Source organism: Grampus griseus (genome assembly GCF_964374135.1).
Source record: "Grampus griseus genome assembly, chromosome: 2".
Classification (NCBI taxonomy): domain Eukaryota; kingdom Metazoa; phylum Chordata; class Mammalia; order Artiodactyla; family Delphinidae; genus Grampus; species Grampus griseus.
In genome coordinates this window covers 66,771,330-66,796,250 of record NC_139018.1, presented here as the reverse complement: position 1 = coordinate 66,796,250, position 24,921 = coordinate 66,771,330, and the positions used below count along the sequence as shown (strand labels likewise).

Here is a 24,921-nt window from a genome sequence, read left to right as displayed (position 1 = left end):
TGTGTCCATGCCACTCTCTCACAGCTTACCCTTCCCCCTCCCCATGTCCTCAAGTCCATTCTCTAGTAGGTCTGTGTCTTTATTCCTGTCTTACCCCTAGGTTCTTCATGACATTTTTTTTTTTCTTAGATTCCATATATATGTGTTAGCATACGGTATTTGTGTTTCTCTTTCTGACTTACTTCACTCTGTATGACAGACTCTAGGTCCATCCACCTCACTACAAATAACTCAATTTCGTTTCTTTTTATGGCTGAGTAATATTCCATTGTATATATGTGCCACATATTCTTTATCCATTCATCTGATGATGGACACTTAGGTTGCTTCCATGTCCTGGCTATTGTAAATAGAGCTGCTATGAACATTTTGGTACATGACTCTTTTTGAATTATGGTTTTCTCTGGGTATATGCCCAGTAGTGGGATTGCTGGAAAAAATCTAGAAACAATAAATGCTTGAGAGGGTGTGGAGAAAAGGGAACACTCTTGCACTGTTGGTGGGAATGTGAATTGGTACAGCCACTATGGAGAACAGTATGGAGGTTCCTTAAAAAACTACAAATAGAACTACCATACGACCCAGTTCAGTGGTTTTTAAGGGCTACTCCTTGGACCAGTGCCAGCTTGCTGCATAAGAATCACCTGGGGAGCTTGTTAAATAAATCAGAATCTGAGAATTTGATTATTTTAGGTCTGGGATTTGACCATCAATTTTGTTAACAAGCTCCCCAGGTAATTCTGATGCACAGCTAGGTTTAGGTATATTTGGTAGGAAAAATGTGGATTTTGGTTTTAGGCAAACCTGAATTTAAATCCCAACTCTTCGCTTACTAACTGTGTGAACTTGGGCAAGGCACTTGACCTCACAGAGCTCAGGTCCCTCATCTGTGAAATGTGTAACAACAACGATAATGGCTACTTTACATAGCTTTTGTGAAATATACAATATATATGTAATGTGTCTAGCATAAATGCTGGCATATAGTAAGGATTCAGTAACTGGCTATTTTTATATGTCTTAGCCTGTAGTAAGTACTGGGTATTTGATTTAGCAAAGAAACAAATTTCTGTAAAGCTACAACAAAAAGAAAATAAGAAGCAAATATAATAAATTGCTTTTCTTGTTGCTTAGTATCCATTGTAATCAATAGCTGATTTTTTTTGGCCCAGCCAAACATCTTCTAAGCTTGAGCATATAAACTTTGTTTATTTTCTTAACTGCATTTTTGGCTGTGTCTGTTCTGTGTAATCTATATAAGTATATAATTTGAAAATCAGTGAGTATACCAAAATCTCTAATCCAATTTCTGTGAAATACATTACTTAATATTTAGTAGAGCCTGTTTTTCACAGTAATCTCATATAAAACCTTAAACTAGGCAGGATTCTTTCTCTTATAAAACAAAAAACAGACAATTCGGATAAAAGCAGTAAGTGCACATTAAGGATCATTTTGTTACTCTCAAAGCTTGTTGCCTGGGTTAATAATTAGAATGTTATTGTGGATGATTGTCTTGTGTGATAAATTACTACTCACTGAGAATGAATGCTCATTTTTCCTGTTTCAGTGCATAAAGAGGTCTTGGTGAAAGGGAGAAGAGACACTAACATTGGGTATTTACTTTGTGCTAGGAAGTTGACTTAATATGTCTTGTAGGAGAGGGGCACCATGCTGTAGAGGTACCTGTGGACTCTGAAGGCATGCTGCTTGGGTTCCTATCACAGCTCCTGCACTACAGCTGTGTGACTTTAGGTAAATTACTAATCTTTGCTGTGCCTTGACATTATAGTGTACACCTGCCTCATGAAGTAGTTGTGAGGATTACATAAGCTAACATACCTACAGTATTTAGGAAGTATGTGGCTTATAGTTCTATATAACTGTTAACTGTTCTTTAAGTTTCACAAATTCACACTGTTCTGCAGTCTCACAAAAATCCTGTAAGGTATGTATCTTCTTAATCTTTATTTTGTAGGTAAGAAAACTGAGGTTTGGTGAGGTTAGTAACTTAACTAAATTGCCCATCTATTTAGTGATGCAAATCCCAGATAGCTTTTTTGTGCATTCTACTATGCCTTTAATAAATTAGTTATTTTTTAAAAATCCTAAAAATAATAATTACTTATGTGAGTCATATGGTATTTAAACAAAAATATTTATTTATCTGGCTGAGGCATGTGGGATCTTCAGTTGTGGCATATGGGATCTAGTTCCCTGACTAGGGATTGAACCCAGGCCCCCTGCATTGGGAGCGTGGAGTCTTAGCCACTGGACCATCAGGGAAGTCCCCATATGGTATTAAGTAACATTGTTTTTCATTTATGAAAAAAAATTTTTGCTACTTGGGAATAGAATTAATAGATTAACCATTTTTGAACTTCAAGTTAGGTGTTAATATTTTGAAAAACATTTTTCATTGATCCTCACTTAAAAATATTGCATCAGGCTTCCCTGGTGGTGCAGTGGTTGAGAGTCCGCCTGCTGATGCAGAGGATGCAGGTTCGTGCCCTGGTCCGGGAAGATCCCACATGCTGTGGAGCGGCTAGGCCCGTGAGCCGTGGCCACTGAGCCTGCGCGTCTGGAGCCTGTGCTCCGCAACGGGAGAGACCACAACAGTGAGAGGCCCGCGTACCGCAAAAAAAAAAAAAATATTTGCATCAAGGGTTGTGGAGAAAAGGGAACCCTTGCACATTGTTGGTGGGAATGTAAATTGGTGCAGCCACTGTGGAAAACAGTATGAAGTTTCCTCAAAAAAGTAAAAATAGAACTATCATATGATCCAGCAATTTCACTGCTGGGCATATATTCCAAGAAAACAAAAACACTAATTTGAAAAAATGTGCACACCCCAGTGTTCATAGCAGCATTATTTACAAAAGCCAAGATATGGAAGCAACCTAAGTATCCATTAATATCAATAGATGAATAGATAAAGAAAATATATATCCAATGGAATACTACTCAGCCACAAAAAAATAATGAAAAAAAATATATACTGTAAAAAACATATAAAGTATACTGTACATTACAGTAGGTATTTAATTGTAATTAATCATATAAATATAACTTACTTGGGTTTAGGTAATACATCATTTTATACTTGGTGATCATAATGGTACCTTGAGGGTTTTCCATAGTTTTTGAACTTCATTTTTATTTGTTGTGTAGTAATATAAATATTTGAATACAGTACAATTGTTTATTTCAGTCATGATATGGATGCATCTGTGATTAACTGAATTATCTAAATCCTCAAGGTTCATACATTTTATGGAATATATAAACAGTTTTGCTTGCTAAGAGATCACCACTGATGTATATAAATAGTATTAATTGACTTGAGAAGTGTGTGTCTACTTCTCTGGTATCTTTTATAAGAATAATTCAGTGTACTTAATGTCAAATATTAAAGTGAAAGATAAGGCCGTGTGTTTTTTTTTTAAATTAATTGTGCAACAGAGTGTTGGGAGTGTGTAACTAGACTCTAAAGCCCATCTTGTGTTCAGAATTTTTCCTTACTTACTCTTCCTCCTCCTCCATAAGCACACAGACACACGCACCGCACTTACCAAGCACAATAAAATAACAGTACGGTTTTATAAGGTAATTTTCAGAAGGTAGAAGCCCCAAACTGCTTTTCCCCTCTATTTTCTGTATGGTTTTAGGTAGAAAGCATTATGCACGATGTGCTTTGACATTTCCCATTAGAAGCAGTAGCAGTTTTGTTTTGAATAGCTCTTAAGAAGCTGTTGGCTGTGTGTTTCCTTCTCAGCACCCTTTGGCCTACCTTTTAAATTTCTTTTGGTAAAGTGCAACTTGCTGCCAGTAATTCGTTCTCTCACTTTGGGATGGAATGGAAGTTGCTGAATTTGTTGTGAGTTAGAAAGAGAACAGTTACCCAAATTTTACAGTTAGTATATTCTTCCTTAGTTTCCTTTAGTTTGTAACATATTGGTGGCAAAACTGGTATACATCCTTTGAATTTCATGACCTGATTCTGTACAATAAGAAGTTATCCAGATCTTTCTTACAGAACAGTCTGTCCTTTTTTCTTAATTATTCTCCCCTTCCTCCCTAACTTGGCTCTCACCAATTCATTTTTCCTTTCTCAATTTTTTTTTCTCAGTAATTTATTTCCCCCATCACATCTCCTTGAGGAATAAGGAGGCCCCTAAATCCTCAGTAGGGCAGTGTTAGAAGGGTAGCTGAGAAGAGAGCAGAGGGCACATGAAGACATGGGTTTTAAAACCAGCTGCTTGGCTCCTGTGATTTTGAGTCTGGAGGGTATATCATGTGCTCTGTTTACATCTGATTCCTGTGGTTGCTGCATTGCTTTTATTTGCAAGAGCTGCTATCAGAATTGTGAATGCTGTTCCCTGCACTGCAGTTTAGTTAAGGATATTCTGAAGGAATCGATGTTGGTTTTCAGTGCTTTTGCTGCAGTACCTTATCTGATTTGGGAAAGGTTCTTGTTTGGTTAGGTTTCTAGGTCTTAAGGCTTAGATTCTGTCAAAAAAGTGGCTGGTTGATGTTGCAGATAAGATGACTATTATTTTTAGGGGTTAGTATCTAGAAGTATCTTTTTCTGCATTTGTATTACCATGGTCATAGAAGGCTTCCTAATTTTTCTCTGATTTTGAAGACTGCTTACTAAGAGCATCAATACTTTTTTTTCCCCTTTAATTAGAAGGCCAAGGATTCAAGGTTTTTCTTTTCTTAATCTTAGTTGTTTTACTCCTCATTTACTTTCTCTGTTACTTACTAGATGAAAATATGGGACTTAAGGTAGTTGCTTCTTGTTAAAGAAGATGTTGCTTGTCTGCTCTGGAAAGGAAAATAAAAACACACACACACACACACACACACACACACACACACACACACACACACACACACACACACACACACACACACACACACACACACACACACACACACACACACACACACACACACACACACACACACACCCCAAAACTCCTATGCAGCCATTTTATGTTTAAAACCCTGGATTGAACCTAAACTTGGTAGTGAGCGGGTTTAAAAATTGCCCTCTTTTTAATGAGCCCTTTCATACTGGATTGTGTCTTTAGTTTTCAAAGATTTAGGTAGTGTACTTTTTTTTTAAGGTACTGTACTCTTACCATTTTTTTTTTTTACAGCAGCCCACTATAGACAGTCTTTGCACTAGATTTTATTCCATGAAGTTCCATTTTTCTGGAGTTGAGATCAATAGAAAAATGAAGATGACACTGGATTTTCTTGGGGGAAAAATGGTGGTTAGGAATAGACCGCAAGGAAATTTATGACCCTTTCTTTAACACCAGACTATTTTAAACTTTACCTACATTAGTTAATTTTGAATCCTATAACTTAAAACATTAGTATAGAGGTATTAGGAGAGGGAATTTCATGAACTCGTAGAATGTTAGAGCTTAAGAGGGGCCGTAGGGATCATATAGTAATCAACCCTGATACTCTACAGAGGAACAAATGGAGGTTTGTTTATTCATTCATTAGTTCATCCATTCATCCATCTATTCATTAAATGGATATTTATCTTATGATTACTGTTTAAGGTGCTTGGAGATATCCTTACCCTTATGGAGTTTACAATAAATAGATGTTAGACATCATAAGTAAGTTAAATATTATGTTAGAAAGTGATAAAAGTAGTCTGAAATAAGGGGGAGGGAAAATGCTTGTGTGTGAGGGGGGGTTCGCACTTTAACATAGGGTAAGCTCCACTGAAAATACGACATCTGAGCAGAAACGTGAAGAAGGTGAGAGTGTAGTCTGTGTGACTATCTGTGGGAAGATTGTGTCAGGCAAAAGGAACAGCCAGTTCCAAGGCTACTATGTGGGAGCATGTCTAGCTTATTATTCAAGGAATAGTGAAAAGCCCACTGTGGCCCTTGGAATAAGAAGTGGACTGGAGTAATAACAGGTGAGGAAAGTGAACAGGGCTGGGAGGCAGGGGTATGGGGAGCTGTATAGATTTTGTGGGGTCTGGTGAATTGTCGTAAGGACTTTGGTTTTTCATGAGTGAAATGCAGGAGGGGGTGTCAGTGAAGGGTTTTGAGCAGACACGATCTGACTTATGTTTCAACTCTGAATCATTCTCACTGCACTGTTGAGAAGAGATGCCAGGGTAGGGTTGCTAGATTTAGCAAATAAAAATATAGGACACCCACTCAATTAAATTTGAATTTTAGATAAACAACGAATAATTTTTTATATGCATATGTCCCATGCAATATGTGACTGACTATTTACCCATATGGCAGAATGTGAACTACTTTTTTATAGTTAAAAAAAAAAACCCTCTTCATTGTTACTGTTGATTACTGTAGATCACTGTTACTCTGATCCTGCTGGTCCCAAGATGTAGGGCCTTATAGCAAATTTTCCTCTTTGCCTTTCCATTACTATCTATATTACTGTTTTTCACATTGTGGTCATCTTATACCCCAGAGTGTTACAATGCAGTTTATTGGACCCCAGCCCAGACCTACTGAACCAGAATTTCTTGAGATAGAACAGAGTCTCTCCACAACTGCCTATTGTTCTAGATTCTAGGTACAGCAGTGAATAAAACATACAAAATTCCTTACCCTAGTGAAATTAACATTCTAGTGGGGAGACACAATAAACAAGATAAATAAGTAAATATATAGTATGTTAAATATTGATATAGGTGCTAAGAAGAAAGAAAAAGCAGGAAGAGGAGTAGGAAATATGCACGGTTATGATGAGGGAGTTGGAGTTTTAGATAGAGTGACGAGTGAAGGCCTCACTACATGGTGATGTTTGAATCAAGACTTGAAAGAAGTGATGGAGAGAACCACGTGCACCTAAAGCAGGTGCATACCTGGTGTGTTAAATACACTGCAGGGAGCAGTGTGTCTGGAGTGGAGTGAAAAGGGGAAAAATAGTAGGGGATGAGATGAGAGAGACAAAGGGGAATGGTTAGTGATTGTTAGCAGTTAAGCTTTATGGTATGTTGGAAAGAAATTTGGAAGCTAGATCCAGCTATGACATTTATCTCTGGGCCTGTTTCTTCTTCACTAAAAAGTGGTCAGAAGACTGTGATGATCTCTTAGGTGTTTTTTTGTTTGTTTGTTTTTGTTGTTCTAAAATAGTCTTTAATTCGATACTCTTCCATTTCTACTTTTCCAGCTTGTTTACAAACAGTTTATCATTTGAGATTCTTCTGTACTTTTCATGAGCTCATCTCTGCCCTCTGTCCAGCCATGTGAACTTTTTCCTTTATGTTGCCCTTGTTCCTCTTTCTTTCTTGACTGAAATTGAAGATTTAGACAGTGCTTTGATAAGTAGTAGGAAATTGTTCTCTCATCACTGTACAACCATTACTTCTTCTGACATTCAGATTCTTATTAAATGTTAGTTAATAGAATTAAGAAACATATTTTTCTCTACTGAGAGATTAAAATTCTTGTGAACGGCAGCTTGATTTAAAGCTAGGTAGAGAGAAAAGAAAGTAGAGGCTTGATTCAACTTTAAATTGAATAAATCCTAGTTGCCAGTCCAAGTTTAAGTGTAATGTAATGTGTAGAGACTCATGTGATTCTTAACTGGGTACATCTATGGAAAGGACACATTTGAGTAGGTCTTAATATATATATTTTTTGATTACTGAGTTTTTTTTTTTACATCTTTATTGGAGTATAATTGCTTTACAATGGTGTGTTAGTTTCTGCTTTATAGGAAAGTGAATCAGTTATACATATACATATGTTCCCGTATCTCTTCCCTCTTGCGTCTCCCTCCCTCCTACCCTCCCTATCCCACCCCTCTAGGTGGTCACAAAGCAACGAGCTGATCTCCCTGTGCTATGTGGCTGCTTCCCACTAGCTATCTGTTTTACATTTGATCGTATATATAAGTCCATGCCACTCTCTCACTTTGTCCCAGCTTACCGTTCCCCCTCCCCATGTCTTCAAGTCAATTCTCTACGTCTGTGACTTTATTCCTGTCCTGCCCCTAGGTTCTTCAGAACCATTTTTTTCCCTTAGATTCCATATATATGTGTTAGCATATGCTATTTAGTTTTCTCTTTCTGACTCACTTCACTCTGTATGGCAGTCTCTAGGTCCATCCACCTCACTACAAATAACTCAATTTCGTTTCTTTTTATGGGTGAGTACTATTCCATTGTATATATGTGTCACATCTTCTTTATCCATTCATCTGTTGATGGACACTTAGATTGCTTCCATATCCTGGCTACTGTAAATAGAGCTGCAGTGAACACTGTGGTACATGACTCTTTTTGAATTATGGTTTTCTCAGGGTATATGCCCAGTAGTGGGATTGCTGGGTCATATGGTAGTGCTATTTGTAGTTTTTTAAGGAACCTCCATACTGTTCTCCATAGTGGCTGTACCAATTCACATTCCCACCAGCAGTGCAAGAGTGTTCCCTTTTCTCCACAGCCTCTCCAGCATTTATTGTTTCTAGATTTTTGATGATGGCCATTCTGACTGGTATGAGATGATATCTCATTGTAGTTTTGAATTGCATTTCTCTAATGATTAATGATGTTGAGCATTCTTTCATGTGTTTGTTGGCAATCTGTATATCTTCTTTGGAGAAATGTCTATTTAGGTCTTCTGCCCATTTTTGGATTGGGTTGTTTGTTTTTTTGTTATTGAGCTGCATGAGCTGCTTGTAAATTTTGGAGATTAATCCTTTGTCAGTTGCTTCATTTGCAAATATTTTCTCCTATTCTGAGCGTTGTCTTTTAGTCTTGTTTATGGTTTCTTTTGCTGTACAAAAGCTTTGAAATTTCATTAGGTCCCATTTGTTTTTTTTTTTATTTTTTATTTTTTTTGCAGTACTTGGGCCTCTCACTGCTGTGGCCTCTCCTACTGCGGAGCACAGGCTCCGGACGCACAGGCTCAGCAGCCATGGCTCACGGGCCCAGCCGCGCGGGCCCAGCCGCATGGGCCCAGCCGCTCCATGGCATGTGGGATCCCCGCAGACCGGGGCACAAACCTGTGTCCCCTGCATCGGCAGGCGAACTCTCAACCACTGTGCCACCAGGGAAGCCACCCATTTGTTTATTTTTGTTTTTATTTCCATTTCTCTAGGAGGTGGGTCAAAAAGGATCTTGCTGTGATTTATGTCATAAGAGTGTTCTGCCTATGTTTTCCTCTAAGACTTTGATAGTTTCTGACCTTACATTTAGGTCTTTAATCCATTTTGAGCTTATTTTTGTGTATGGTGTTAGGGAGTGATCTAATCTCATACTTTTACATGTACCTGTCCAATTTTCCTAGCCCCACTTATTGAAGAGGCTGTCCGTTCTCCACTGTACATTCCTGCCTCCTTTATCAAAGATAAGGTAACCATATGTGTGTGGGTTTATCTCTGGGCTTTCTATCCTGTTCCATTGATCTGTATTTCTGTTTTTGTGCCAGTACCATACTGTCTTGATTACTGTAGCTTTGTAGTATAGTCTGAAGTCAGGGAGCCTGATTCCTCCAGCTCCGTTTTTCGTTCTCAAGATTGCTTTGGCTATTCGGGGTCTTTTGTGTTTCCATACAAATTGCGAAATTCTTTGTTCTAGTTCTGTGAAAAATGCCAGTGGTAGTTTGATAGGGATTGCATTGAATCTGTAGATTGCTTTGGGTAATAGAGTCATTTTCACAATGTTGATTCTTCCAATCCAAGAACATGGTATATCTCTCCATCTATTTGTATCATCTTTAATTTCTTTCATCAGTGTCTTATAGTTTTCTGCATACAGGTCTTTTGTCTCCGTAGGTAGGTTTATTCATAGATATTTTGTTCTTTTTATTGCAATGGTAAATGAGAGTGTTTTCTTGATTTCACTTTCAGATTTTTCATCATTAGTGTGTAGGAATGCCAGAGATTTCTGTGCATTGTTTGTATCCTGCTACTTTACCAAATTCATTGATTAGTAGTTTTCTGGTAGCATCTTTAGGATTCTCTATGTATAGTATCACGTCATCTGCAAACAGTGAAAGCTTTACTTCTTCTTTTCCGATTTGGATTCCTTTTTTTTTTTTTTGTGGTACGCGGGCCTCTCACTGTTGTGGCCTCTCCCGTCGTGGAGCACAGGCACCGGATGCGCAAGCTCAGCGGCCATGGCTCATGGGCCCAGCCGCTCCGTGGCATGTGGGGTCTTCCCGGACCAGGGCATGAACCCATGTTCCCTGCATCGGCAGGCGGACTCTCAACCACTGCGCCGCCAGGGAAGCCCTATTGGCAGATTTTTAATCACAGTTTCAATTTCAGTGCTTGTGATTGGTCTGTTTATATTTTCTATTTCTTCCTGATTCACTCTTGGCAGTTTGTGCATTTCTAAGAATTGGTCCATTTCTTCCAGGTTGTCCATTTTATTAGCATAGAGTTGCTTGCAGTAATCTCTCATGATCTTTTGTATTTCTGCTGTGTGAGTTGTTACTTCTCCTTTTTCATTTCTAATTCTATTGATTTGAGTCTTCTCCCTTTTTTTCTTGATGAGTCTGGCTAATGGTTTATTCATTTTGTTTATCTTCTCAAAGAACCAGCTTTTAGTTTTATTGATCTTTGCTATCGTTTCCTTCATTTCTTTTTCATTTATTTCTGATCTCATCTTTATGATTTCTTTCCTTCTGCTAACTTTGGTTTTTTTTTTGTTCTTCTTTCTCTAATTGCTTTAGGTGCAAGGTTAGGTTGTTTATTTGAGATGTTTCCTGTTTCTTAAGATAGGATTGTATTGCTATAAACTTCCCTCTTAGAACTGCTTTCGCTGCATCCCATAGGTTTTGGGTTGTCCTGTCTCCATTTTCATGTGTTTCTAGGTATTTTTTGATTTCCTCTATGATTTCTTCAGCGATTTCTTGGTTATTAAGTAGTGTATTGTTTAGCCTCCATGTGTTTGTGTTTTTTCCTGTGACTGATATCTAGTCTCATAGCGTTGTGGTTGGAAAAGATGCTTGATACGATTTCAATTTTCTTAAATTTACCAAGGCTTGATTTGTGACCCAAGATATGATCTATCCTGGAGAATGTTCCATGAGCACTTGAGAAGAATGTGTATTCTGTTGTTTTTGGATGGAATGTCCTATAAATATCAATTAAGTCCATCTTGTTTAATGTATCATTTAAGGCTTGTGTTTCCTTATTTATTTTCATTTTGGATGATCTTTCCATTGGTGAAAGTGGTGTTTGTGTTACTGTCAATTTCCCCTTTTATGGTGGTTAGCATTTGCCTTATGTATAGAGGTTCTCCTATGTTGGGTGCATAAATATTTCCAATTCTTATATCTTCTTCTTGGATTGTCCCTTGATCATTACATAGTGTCCTTCTTTGTCTCTTGTAGTAGTCTTTATTTGAGGTCTATTTTGTCTGATACGAGAATAGCTCCTCCAGCTTTCTTTTGATTTCCATTTGCATGGAATATCTTTTTGCATCCCCTCACTTTCAGTTTGTAGGTGTCCCTAGGTCTGAAGTTGGTCTCTTGTAGACAGCATATATACAGGCCTTGTTTTTGTATCCATTCAGCCAGTCTGTGTCTTTTGGTGGGAGCATTTAATCCATTTACATTTAAGGTAATTATCGATATGTATGTTCCTATGACCATTTTCTTAATTGTTTAGGGTTTGTTATAATAGGTATTTTCCTTCTCTTGTGTTTCCTGCCTAGAGAAGTTCCTTTAGCATTTGTTGTACAGCTTATTTGGTGGTGCTGCATTCTTTTAGCTTTTGCTTGTCTATAAAGCTTTAATTTCTCTGTTGAATCTGAATGAGATACTTGCTGGGTAGAGTAATCTTGGTTGTAGGTTTTTCCCTTTCATCACTTTAAATATGTCCTGCCACTCCCTTCTGGCTTGCAGAGTTTCTGTTGAAAGATCAGCTGTTAACCTTATGGGGATTCCCTTGTAGGTGGTTTGTTGTTTTTCCCTTGTTACTTTTAATATTTTTTCTTTGTATTTAATTTTTGATAATTTGATTAATACATGTCTTGGCATGTTTCTCCATGGATTTATCCTCCATGGGACTCTCTGTGCTTCCTGGACTTGATTAACTATTTCCTTTCCCATATTAGGGAATTTTTCAACTATAATCTCTTCAAATATTTTCTCAGTCCCTTTCTTTTTCTCTTCTTCTTCTGGGGCCCCTATAATTCAAATGTTGGTGCATTTAATGTTTCCCAGAGGTCTCTGAGACTGTCCTCAGTTCTTTTCCTTCTATTTTCTTTATTCTGCTTTGCAGTAGTTATTTCCACTATTTTATCTTCCAGGTCACTTGTTCATTCTTCTGCCTCAGTTATTCTGCTATTGATCCCTTCTAGAGTATTTTTAATTTCATTTATTGTGTTGTTCATCGTTGCTTGTTTCATCTTTATTTCTTCTAGGTCCTTGTTAAATGTTTCTTGCATTTTGTCTATTCTATTTCCAAGATTTTGGATCATCTTTAGTATCATTATTCTGAATTCTTTTTCAGGTAGACTGCCTATTTCCTCTTCATTTGTTAGGTCTGGTGGGTTTTTATCTTGCTCCTTCATCTGCTGTGTGTTTTTCTGTCTTCTCATTTTGCTTATCTTGCTGTGTTTGGGGTCTCCTTTTTGCAGGCTGCAGGTTTGTAGTTTCCGTTGTTTTTGGTGTCTGTCCCCAGTGGCTAAAGTTGGTTCAGTGGGTTATGTAGGCTTCCTGGTGGAGGGGACTAGTGCCTGTGTTGTGGTGGATGAGGCTGGATCTTGTCTTTCTGGTGGGCAGGTCCATGTCTGGTGGTGTGTTTTGGGGTGTCTGTGGACTAATGATTTTAGGCAACCTCTCTGCTAATGGGTGGGGTTGTGTTCCTGTCTTGCTAGTTGTTTGGCATAGAGTGGCCAGCACTGTAGCTTGCTAGTCGTCGAGATAAGCTGGGTGTTGGTGTTGAGATGGAGATCTCTGCGAGATTTTCACCGTTTGATATTATGTGGAGTTGGGAGGCCTCTTGTGGACCAGTGTCCTGAACTTGGCTCTCCCACCTCAGAGGCACAGCACTGACTCCTGGCTGCAGCACCAAGAGCCTTTCATCCACACAGCTCAGAATAAAAGGGAGAAAATGTAGAAAGAAATAATGAAATAGGATAAAAGAAAATAAAGTAAGGCAAAATAAAATAAAGTTATTAAAATAAAAAAATAATTATTAAGAAAAACATTTTTTTAAAAAGTAAAGAAAACAAAAAAAACGGACGGATAGAACCCAAGGACAAATGGTGAAAGCAAAGCTATACAGACAAAATCTCACACAGAAGCATACACATACATACTCACAAAAAGAGGAAAAGGGGAAAAAATAATAAATCTTGCTCTCAAAGTCCACCTCCTCAATTTGGGATGATTCATTGTCTATTCAGGTTTTCCACAGATGCAGAGTACATCAAGTTGATTGTGGAGATTTAATCCGCTGCTCCTGAGGCTGCTGGGAGAGATTTCCCTTTCTCTTCTTTGTTCGCACAGCTCCCGGGTTTCAGCTTTGGATTTGGCCCCGCCTCCATGTGTAGGTCACTGGAAGGCGTCTGTTCTTTGCTCAGACAGGACGGGGTTAAAGGAGCTACTGATTTGGGGGCTCCGGCTCACTCAGGCCGGGGGGAGGGAAGGGCACGTTGTGCGGGGCGAGCCTGCAGTGGCAGAGGCTGGCGTGACGTTGCACCAGCCTGAGGCGCGCCGTGCGTTCTCCCGGGGAAGTTGTCCTTGGATCTCGGGACCCTGGCAGTGGCAGGCTGCACAGGCTCCCTGGAGGGAGGTGTGGATAGTGACCTGTGCTCGCACACAGGCTTCTTGGTGGCGGCAGCAGCAGCCTTATTAGCGCCCCATGCCTGTCTCTGGGTTCCGTGTTGATAGCCGCAGCTCGCGCCGGTCTTTGGAGCTCGTTTAAGCAGCGCTCTTAATCTCCTCTCCTCGAGCACCCGGAAACAGAGGGAAGAAAAAGTCTCTTGCCTCTTCGGCAGGTCCAGACTTTTCCCCGGATTCCCTCCCAGCTAGCCGTGGTGCACTAACCCCTTCAGGCTGTGTTCACGCCGCCAGCCGCCAGTCCTCTCCCTGCGCTCCGACTGAAGCCCGAGCCTCAGCTCCCAGCCCCCGCCCTCCCCTGCGGGTGAGCAGACAAGCCCTTCGGGCTGGTGAGTGCTGGTCGGCACTGCTCCTCTGTGCGGAAATCTCTCCGCTTTGCCCTCCGCCTCCCTGTTGCTGTGCTCTCGTCCGTGGCGCCGAAGCTCCCCCTCTCCGCCACCCACAGTCTTCGCCTGCGAAAGGGCTTCTAGTGTGTGGAAACCTTTCCTCCTTCACAGCTCCCTCCCACTGGTGCAGGTCCCATCCCTATTCTTTTGTCTCTGTTTATTCTTTTTTCTTTTGCCTTACCCAGGTATGTGGGGAGTTTCTTGCCTTTTGTGAGGTCTGAGGTCTTCTGCCAGCGTTCAGTAGGTGTTCTGTAGTTGTTCCACATGTAGATGTATTTCTGATGTATCTGTGGGGAGGAAGGTGATCTCCGCCTCTTACTCTTCCGACATCTTACCCCCAGATCCAGGTCTTAATCTTAAATGAATGTTTACTTACAAACGTTGGGGTGGGCCACTCTAAGACGTTGTTTTGATGGGTTCTATTAGCACATGACATGGATAAAAAGAACATCATGAAGCTTTACAATCTTCTTTAGTGTATATTCTGTTGGAAGAACAAAGCAGTATCAAAACTCTTGTCAGTGCCTTTGAAATCCAACACACAAAAAATAGGACTTGTAGGCTCTCAAATTGCAGCTTTCATGCAGTGGTAATGAAACAGTATAATCACTCTGAATAATTCTGCCACCTTTTACAGGTCTCACAGGGTATTATGAATTATAAAGAAACAAATCCCGAAATCTAGTGTGTTGGGGTTTGATCTGTCTTGTTTTTGTCATCTGTTAGACTTTGCATACTGCAGGAGAGTCAGAAAAAAGCATACCAACACATTAGGTTAAGTTTATGGTGACATTAAAGATGGCAATCCTACTTTACAATAGTACATGTATAGTTATATTTGCTAATAATCATTTTCTTTATCTGTTGTGTATTTGGTGAGGCTTTTGTGGTGATTATTCTTTTGGGCCTGGCTGAAATTAATGATAAGGAAAACCCTGATTGGAGTTTTCTTGACTAAATATAATTATTTTAGGTGAAATAAATTGGAAAGGATTCACAAAACTTAGTTAGTTGGACACCCAGCTGCATATGTTTATTTATAGCCTCTACCTTGCTCATTTATTTTCCTACAGTATAAAAGTGTTTGAAAATTTAAATTGAGAAACTGTTTATACACTTAAAATAGGAGCCTATGGGCTTCTCTGGTGGTGCAGTGGTTGGGAGTCCGTCTGCCGATGCAGGGGACGCGGGTTCGTGCCCCGGTCCAGGAGGATCCCACATGCCGCAGAGCGGCTGGGCCCGTGAGCCATGGCTGCTGGGCCTGCGTGTCCAGAGCCTGTGCTCCGCAGCGGTAGAAGCCACAACAGTGAGAGGCCTGCATACCGCAAAAAAAAAAAAAAAAAAAAGGAGCCGATTTAAAAACAATGGAGTAAATTATGAAAAACAAATGAGGTTTATTTGGCATCTTTTGAACATTACTGAATTCTAGACTTGAAAATATGTGTAGGCTGCTTTTGTAATTGTGGTAATTTTATCAGTCAGTAGCTGTGCCAAATCAAAGTACAGTATTCTTTAATTAATACAGGGTTTGGTGTTTCTACTTAATGGACACTGATTTTATTCACAATATATAAAATTAAAGCAAGGCATACTAACTTAGTTCCAGTGAAACAGCCTGAAAAGAGTGCTCTTTATTATTTTTGAAAACTAGCCAATTAAGGATGAGGAAGTAGATCTTTACTGAGGTAGCTCCTCTGACACTAAAAGAGATGATTGTGTCCTGTCTGCTCTTGGCTTTACAAAAATTACATTGTTGGGTGATTGAATAACTTTGTCATGGAAAAGCTTATTTTCTAAATCAGCGTTGGCAAACTATGACCTGTGGACTAAATCCTGCCTGTATTTGTAAATAAAGTTTTATTGGAACATAGCCATGGTCATTCATCTACATGTTGTCTATGGCTGCTTTGGTGATACAACGGCAGTGTTGAATAGTTGCAGATCAAATGATCCACAAGGCTTAAAATATTTCCTTTTTCTTTTTATTTGACATCTTTATTGGAGTATAAGTGCTTTACATTGTTGTGTTAGTTGCTGCTGTATAACAAAGTGAATCAGCTATATGTATACATATATCCCCATATCCCCTCCCTCTTGCATCTTCCTCCCTCCCTCCCTATCCCACCCCTCTAGGTGCTCACAGAGCACTGAGCTGATCTCCCTGTGCTATGTGGCTGCTTCCCACTAGCTATCTGTTTTACATTTAGTAGTGTGTATATGTCAATGCCACTCTCTCACTCTGTCCTAGCTTACCCTTCCCACTCCGTGTATCCTGAAGTCTGTCTTTACGTCTGTGTCTTTATTTCTGTCCTGCCCCCAGGTTCATCAGAACCACTTTTTTTTTTTTTTTTTTTAGATTCCATATATATGTGTTAACATACGGTATTTGTTTTTCTCTTTCTGACTTACCTCACTCTGTATGACAGACTCTAGGTCCATCCACCTCACTACAAATAACTCAATTTCGTTTCTTTTTATGGCTGAGTAATATTCCATTGTATATATGTGCCACATCTTCTTTATCCATTCATCTGTCAGTGGACAGTTAAGTTGTTTCCACGTCCTGGCTATGGTAAATAGAGCTGCAGTGAACATTGTGGTACATGACTCTTTTTACATTATGTTTTCCTCAGGGTATATGCCCAGTAGTGGGATTGCTGGATCATTTGGTAGTTCTATTTTTAGTTTTTAAGGAACCTCCATACTGGTCTCCATAGTGGCTGTATCAATTTACATTCCCACCAACAGTGCAAGCGGGTTCCCTTTTCTCCACACCCTCTCCAGCATTTACTGTTTGTAGATTTTTTGATGCTGGCCATTCTGACTGGTGTGAGGTGATACCTCATTGTAGTTTTGATTTGCATTTCTCTAATGATTAGTGATGTTGAGCATCCTTTCATGTGTTTGTTGGCCATCTGTATGTCTTCTTTGGAGAAATGTCTATTTAGGTCTTCTGCCCATTTTTGGATTGGGTTGTTTGTTTTTTTGATATTCAGCACATGAGCTGCTTGTATATTTTGGAGATTAATCCTTTGTCAGTTGCTTCGTTTGAAAATATTTTCTCCCATTCTGAGGGTTGTCTTCTTGTCTTGTTTTCCAAGATTTTGGATCATCTTTACTATCATTACTCTGAATTCTTTTTCAGGTAGACTGCCTATTTCCTCTTCATTTGTTTGGTCTGGTGGGTTTTTATCATGCTCCTTCAGCTGCTGCATATTTCTCTGTCTTCTCATTTTGCTTAACTTACTGTGTTTGGGGTCTCCTTTTCGCAGGCTGCAGGTTCGCAGTTCCCATTGTTTTTGGTGTGTGCCCCCAGTGGGTAAGGTTGGTTCAGTGGGTTGTGTACACTTCCTGGTAGAGGGGACTGGTGCCTGTGTTCTGGTGGATGAGGCTGGATCTTGTCTTTCTGGTGGGCAGGACCACATCTGGTGGTGTGTTTTGGGGTGTCTGTGACCTTATTATGATTTTAGGCAGCCTCTCTGCTAATGGGTGGGGTTGTGTTCCTATCTTGCTAGTTGTTTGGCATGGGGTGTCCAGCACTGGAGCTTGCTGGTCATTGAGTGGAGCTGGGTCTTAGTGTTGAGACAGAGATCTCTGGGAGAGCTTTCACCGATTGATAATTACATGGGGCCAGGAGGTCTGTGGTGGTCCGGTGTCCTGAACTCGGCTCTCTCACCTGCAAGGCTCAGGCCTGACACCTGGCCGGAGCACCAAGACCCTGTCAGCCACACAGCTCAGAAGAAAAGGGAGAAATAAAAGAAAGAAAGAAAAATAAAATAAAATAAAATAAAGTTATTAAAATAAAAATATAAAAAAAATTATTAAAATAAAACAATTAAAAAAAGTAGTTAAAAAAAGAAGAGAGCAACCAAACCAATAAAGAAATCCATGAGTGATAACAAGTGCTAAAAACTAAACTAGGATAACCATATAAATCAGAAACTAGGCAGTCACATACAGCAAACCCCAAGTCTACAGTTGCTCCCAAAGTCCACTGCCTCAATTCTGGGATGATTCGTCGTCTATTCAGGTATTCCACAGATGCAGGGTACATAAAGTTGATTGTGGAGATTTAATCCGTTGCTTCTGAGGCTGCTGGGAGAGATTTCCCTTTCTCTTCTTTGTTTGCACAGCTCCTGGGGTTCAGGTTCGGATTTGGACCCGCCTCTGCATGTAGGTCACCTGAGGGACATCTGTTCCCACCCAGATAGGACCGGGTTAAAGTAGCAGCTGATTAGAGGGCTCTGGCTCACTCAGGTCTAGGGGAGGAAGGGGTACAGAATGTGGGGCGAGCCTGCCGCGCCGGCAGAAGCTGGTGTGACATTGCGCCAGCCTGAGGTGCGCCGTGTATTCTACCGGGGAAGTTGTCCCTGGATCACGGGACCCTGGCAGTGGCGGGCTGCATGGGCTCCTGGGAGGGGAGGTGTGGATAGTGACCTGTGCTTGCACACAGGCTTCTTGGTGGCGGCAGCAGCTGCTTTAGTGTCTCATGCCCGTCTCTGGGGTACGCGCTGATAGCCGCGGCTTGCGCCTGTCTCTGGAGCTCGTTTAGGCGGTGCTCTGATTCCCCTCTCTTCGGCACCCCGAAACAATGGTCTCTTGCCTCGCTGGCAGCTCCAGACTTTTTCCCAGACTCCCTCCTGGCTAGCTGTGGCTCACTAGCCCCCTTCAGGCTGTTTTCACGCAGCCAACCCCAGTCCTCTCCCTGTGATCCAACCTCCAAAGCCGGAGTCTCAGCTCCCAGCCCCTGCCCGCCCTGGCGGGTGAGCAGACAAGCCTCTTGGGCTGGTTAGTGCTGGTCGGCACCACTCCTCTGTGCGGGAATCTCTCCGCTTTGCCCTCCACAACCCTGTTGCTGTGCTCTCCTCCGCAGCCTCGAAGCTCCCCCCCTCCGCCACCCTCAGTCTCCGCCTGCGAAGGGGCTTCCTAGTGTGTGGAAACGTTTCCTCCTTCACGGCTCCCTCCCACTGGTGCAGGTCCCGTCCCTATTCTTTTGTCTGTTTTTTCTTTTTACTTTTGCTCTACCCAGGTACGTGGGGGAGTTTCTTGCCTTTTGGGAGGTCTGAGGTCTTCTGCCAGTGTTCAGTAGGTGTTCCGTAGGAGTTGTTCCACATGTAGATGTATTTCTGATGTATTTTTGAGGAGATAGGTGATCTCCACGTCTTACTCCTCTGCCATTTTGAAGGTCCTCTCAAAATATTTCCTATTATTTGGCCCTTTAGGGAGAATCATGCTGACTCTTGCTTTTTATCTAAGTCTTTTGTAGACAGATCATGTTCAAGTTATGGTGGAGGTTTATGTGCTTGGTATTTTTGTGTTTAATTTTCCATTCTGCTTCATTCTAAGAAAGAAAACTTGAAATCATTTTGAGTGTTAGTTCCCAGCTTTCTCATCAAAAGTAGGTATAATACCACCTTACAGGGTTGCTATGAGGAGTCAATGAGAAATGTAAATAAAATCCTTACCAGAGTGCCTGGCATCCCGGAGGAATTTAAGTGGTGGGGAGATATAATCAGGGAAAGTCTAGGTGTCTATTTGGGTGATTCAGGATGGCATGTTTTTAGAGATTCTGATTTGTCCACAGAGCTGGCTGTGGAAGCCTAGTGTATCCAGGTTCTTAATATAACATTGCTGATTAACTTCCCTCCATCCTTTTCTTCCTCCCTCCTTTCCTGTGTCCCTCTTTCCCTTTCTCTTTCCCCTCCTCCTGCTGACCTTTGTATGTTGCAGGAAAAATGGGGTGTGAGAGCTTGGTCATGTCCCAGCTCTTGGGTGGGTACCTGGGCTGGGCCACCAAGTGAGAGTCCTTGACTTTGTGCAGGAAAAAGTTCAAGAGCAAACGAGCCATAGTAAAATGAAAGCAGGTTTATTTAGAGAGAGACACACTCCATCTTAGAAGGTGAAAGATGGCCGCAGGACATGGAGTCCTCTTGAAAAGTGAGTGGTGCTGGGCTGTGGTGGGTGGTTAGTTTTTATGGGCTGGGTAATTTTGTATGCTAATGAGTGGGAGGAATATTCTAATTTCCAGGAATTGGGACACCACCTACTTTTTGACCTTTTACAATTGGCCTGGGAACTCTCATGGCACCTGTGGGTGTGTCATTTAGCATATGCTAATATATTACAATGAGTGCATAATGAGGCTCAAGATATACTGGAAGTCAAATCTTCTGCTATCTTGGGCCTAGTAGGTTCTAGTCAGTTTTGGTCATATCCTTTTCTTCTTAATGGTTGTGTAATTCTTTTAATGGTTGTGCCCTGCCCCCTTTCCTTCCTGTCTCAATACCTTTCTCTCCTCTGTTTCCTTTTTGGTATATGTAAGCATTGGTACTAAATTTAGTTGGTCAGTAGAGACTTGTAGAGAGTATGCAGAGAACCTAACACATAGAGGATTTTCCATTATTCTTAGTTCCATTCTCCAGGAAAAAAGAGGAACTCTATCATGTTGTGATCTCCCTCCCTGCCCTCTTTATTCTTATGTGATAATGTGTATTAGCAGCTATGTAGGTATATGTAAAATCCATTCCTACCACAGCAAATTTTAGGGCAGATCTTCAGTTTTGTCTTACCCCATGATGCCAAGGACTCACTTTTAGACAAGCATGGTTTTCTTCTAGAAGACAGGACAGGTAGATGATAGCTAAATTCTCCCTAACATTTTGAAGGAAACTTGAAGATCTAGTGATGATAAAATTGACCCTAGCAGTCTTACACTGCAAGCACTCACTTAGTTGTTTTCTTGTTTCATGAAAACATAAATTTAAATTTACTTGACAGGTATTTTTAGAAGATTAATTTGAAAACTGAGACCTAACCCTTTCAAGTTATTCTAAAACAACATTAATATAAATGAGAGCAAGGAAAAAGAATCTTAGAATATTTTTTGTTTGCATTATTATTATTTTATGGTTGCATTAATTTTGTAGGTGTCACAAGAAAACATATGGAAAAGAGGTGTTAGTTATAGCATTAGCAGACCCATAGATAATAGTTAACAATTATCCACATTTCTTAAGGTTTTAGGCCCCCTCATTTGAAAATGTTTTTATCTGTAGTGAATTTAATTCTATTTTTAATTCAACTTAATTCTTTTGTTTGTGGTTTAAAAAGGAGTTAAAATCAGTGAGAATTTCTCAATGAATGTTCCTACCTTTTTAAAGCCACTGACTGACCTAAATTTAGTTCCAGTGCTTAGATACATCAGAAAGGAAACAGAGGAGAGAAGGGTATGAAGATCAGTAGGAAGAGAGGAAAGAGAAAGAGAAAGAGGGACACAGGAAAGGAGGGAGGAAGAAAAGGATGGAGGGAAATTAATCAGCAATGTTATATTAAGAAACTGGAAACACTAGGCTTCCACAGCCAGCTCTGTGGACAAATCAGAATCTCTAAAAACATGCCATCCTAAATCACCCAAATAGACACCTAGACTTTCCCTGATTATATCTCCCCACCACTTGAATTCCTCTGGGGTGCCAGGCACTCTGGTAAGGATTTTATTTACATTTCTCATTGACTCCTCATAGCAACCCTGTAAGGTGGTATTATACCTACTTTTGATGAGAAAGCTGGAAACTAACACTACAAATGATTTTTTTTTAAGTATTAAACCCAAATTTTATATATCACCATTCCATTAAAGGTAATGTGTCCTTCCTCCTTTCTCATTTATTTTACAGTAAGCTGAGATTTTTGGTAGAGGGAGATATTAATCCCAATCCTCTGTGAGTCACACAGGGACATTAAATGATTTTCTTAGAATTGCAGTTTGAGTCACTGTAAAGTTAGGGACATAAATTTGAATGTACCTTGTTTTGTCTATTTATAGGAACCAGACAGTGGGGTTTAACAAGTGATTTTGTATCTGGAAATAGGTAGATAACGTGGAAGATGAGAGATTGTTTAGTTAAAAAAAATTTTTTTTGAGAGATTAAGAGTTTTATCTTGCCAGGATACAGGGAGAGAGGGCGGAGAGTTGTATGTCTTGGGGAAACATAACTCAAAGGCATATAGTTAGTATTAGCATTCTGTTTGCTTGTATATGAGAAAAACCAATAGCATTGATTTAATCTGTGAAAGAAGAAAGAGCAGGGGGTGGTGGGGGGAGAAGAAAAAAAGACATATTTGGAAATAGTGAATTTTGTTTGTCTTTCTTTGTTAACCTGCTGATGAACTGTCAGCTAGTGAAGAGACCAGTCGGGATATTCTGCTCTTGGGCAGCTGGGTGGATCATCAAGGAAAACAGTTTTAGTTGTTTATGAATTCTCTGGAAGACTTCGGGTTTTTAACAGTGACTGGCACGTAAGAGGTTGTCTCTGTACTATGTCTGCTGCCATCCTCGTTAGCATTTCCATGCCAGATTTGCATCAGCATTTCTCACTTGCTTTAATTATGGTCTTGTTTCTATGCTTTTTCCCTTCATTTTGTATTCTTTGGTGTGTTAGATGGTCTTTCCAAAAGTTAGTGCTCCTTCTTGCTGGGGTTATGTTTGCTGTTGTAAACCATTATTTTAACATTGTGTGCAAGTAGTTTGTTAGTTTTCAGATCAAAAGGTTTTAGTCTGTTTGTGAGTGTATGGGAGATCTGAACCACAATGTTTAAAGTGGATGCAGTGGATTTCTTTAGTCAGTTATCTAGAAGAGATTAGTAAACCAACAAACGATATTTACCCTGAGCAATTTATGTTCTTTTACCTTACTGTTGCTTTGAAAGTTTATGTTATGATTTTGGAGTATTTTGCAAATTGTCTTTTCTGTAGTCAGACCTGCTGTTTCTATGCACTTTATCTTTGATGAAGGGTGGGGAAAAGTCTGACGGTAAATTCTGTTTTCTTACAGTCAAAGGCCGTTGGTTTGCTAGATGTGGATGTGTATGGCCCTTCTATTCCGAAGATGATGAATCTGAAAGGAGATCCAGAATTATCACAGAGTAAGTGAAGAAGAGAGAAGCAGTATGACAACAGTTACACTTCTGTTTAGTGCCTGCGGAGTGTCAGGCATTGTGTCATGCACCATGTGTACCTTATACACACTATAATATAATTATGAAATCAGATGCGGGGCCAGACTGTCTGGGTTTAAATTCTAACTCTGTCACTGATTAACTGTGTCGCTTTGAATGAATTGTTCAACCTCTTCGTGCCTCAACACCCCCATGTGTACATAGCGTTAACAATTGTACTTACCAGACAGAATTGCTGTACATAATCGCTCAATTACAGAGTTGCCGTAAGTGTAGTGCATTCAAAGCACAGTGCTTGGCACACCACAAGTGGTCAGAGTCAGCTCATCATCCTCTCTGTATATAAAAATGTGTGAATGTATGGGGGTATTTGAATAGAAAGTATCTAATATATTTGTGTTAGAAGAGCTGAAAATTATTTTCTCTAATCAGATATTTGTTATATTTGTCTTAAAGTGTTTTTGAAAAAACCATAGAACTTTAATTTCTCTCCCCAGTCTTCACTGCCATCAATAGGACAGAGTAATTTTTTGAGTAAATCTTTAATATTTATTTAATATTAATATTATTTATAATTAACATAGTAAATAATATATTATTTTATATTTATTTATATATTTAATATATATGTATATATTTTATATAATTTAATATTTTATGTATATTTAATATATATAAATATATATATTATATAAAATATATAAAAAACTAAATATATATATAATTATATATATATTTAATATTAATATAAATTAATATTTATATTATTTAATATTAATATACTAAATCTTTAATACTTTGAGTAAATCTTTAATATTACAAGATTATTTAATAATCTTGTTATATTTTCTTACAAAGCTATTAAATATAAAGCTTTAAGAACAAGGAAATTCTATGATCAAAAAATGAAAAATTGGAACAACTGGTAACTCTTCTTGAAAAATAGTTTTCAGTGAAATTAGTTTATTAAAATTTATTTCTAATTATAGTAAGAGTATAAAATTGAATAATTTCTTTTGTTTCTTATTAGACCTTTTATTGTCCATGAATCTAGGACGAAATGCCTGTATTTAATGCAGGGTATTTATTGGATTTTCTGTGTACCTAATAGAAGTTTTTTTTTTTTTATCATTGTCATTAAAAGTTAGGTAATTAGACATTGTCTGCTATTTAAGGTGCTTTTGTTTGTGCTGTAGTTGTTGAAATCAGTTATGTTAAGTTCTGAATAACCATTTATCAGATAATAAGGATTCTCCCTATCACTTTGAAGGAAACTTGAGGCTCTAGTGATGATAAAATTGACCCTAGCAGTCCTACATTACAAGCACCCACTTAGTTGTTTTCTTGTTTCGTTATAATATAAACTTAAGGAAGCTAAGTTATTCTAGTTTCTTTGTTCTTTGCCCTTTTAGTGGAGTGTATACTTAGTTTGCAAATATGTGCCGTGAGCCAAAATGTCAAACTTACATAAAGGAGTAATGAATTTGTGTACTTTAAATGATAGACTTGTTATATCTATCTCTTGATTAAAGTAATGTGAAAACTAGTGCATGTAGCACATGAGTGATAGCAAAATGGAGCCCTTGGTGTCAGTTTTTTCTTAAGTAGTCTGTTCAGTCTATGCCAATGTAAATACTTGAAGTGAACTTTGATGTCTTTCTTCTTGTTTTACAGAAGCTGTAATCTTAAATTTGAGGTTTGCAAATTGGCTGCCATTAAATAGGCTTTCTGGTAAAAATGAGCTACTGGAAATCTTGGAAAGC

General features: G+C 39.3%; 1 protein-coding gene across 2 annotated transcripts in view; it reads left to right on the top strand.

Moving 5' to 3' along the window:
• NUBPL (NUBP iron-sulfur cluster assembly factor, mitochondrial) overlaps nucleotides 1-24,921 on the top strand; it is a 249,732-nt gene that overhangs the window by 38,133 nt on the left and 186,678 nt on the right. The window contains exons 4-5 of one of the 2 annotated variants that reach the window (XM_082648014.1): nucleotides 23,035-23,125; nucleotides 24,833-24,889. In XM_082648014.1, coding sequence (XP_082504140.1) covers nucleotides 23,035-23,125; nucleotides 24,833-24,889 — 148 coding nt within the window. The remainder of the gene's footprint in view (nucleotides 1-23,034; nucleotides 23,126-24,832; nucleotides 24,890-24,921) is intronic. The other variant, XM_082648015.1, reaches the window with a different exon arrangement.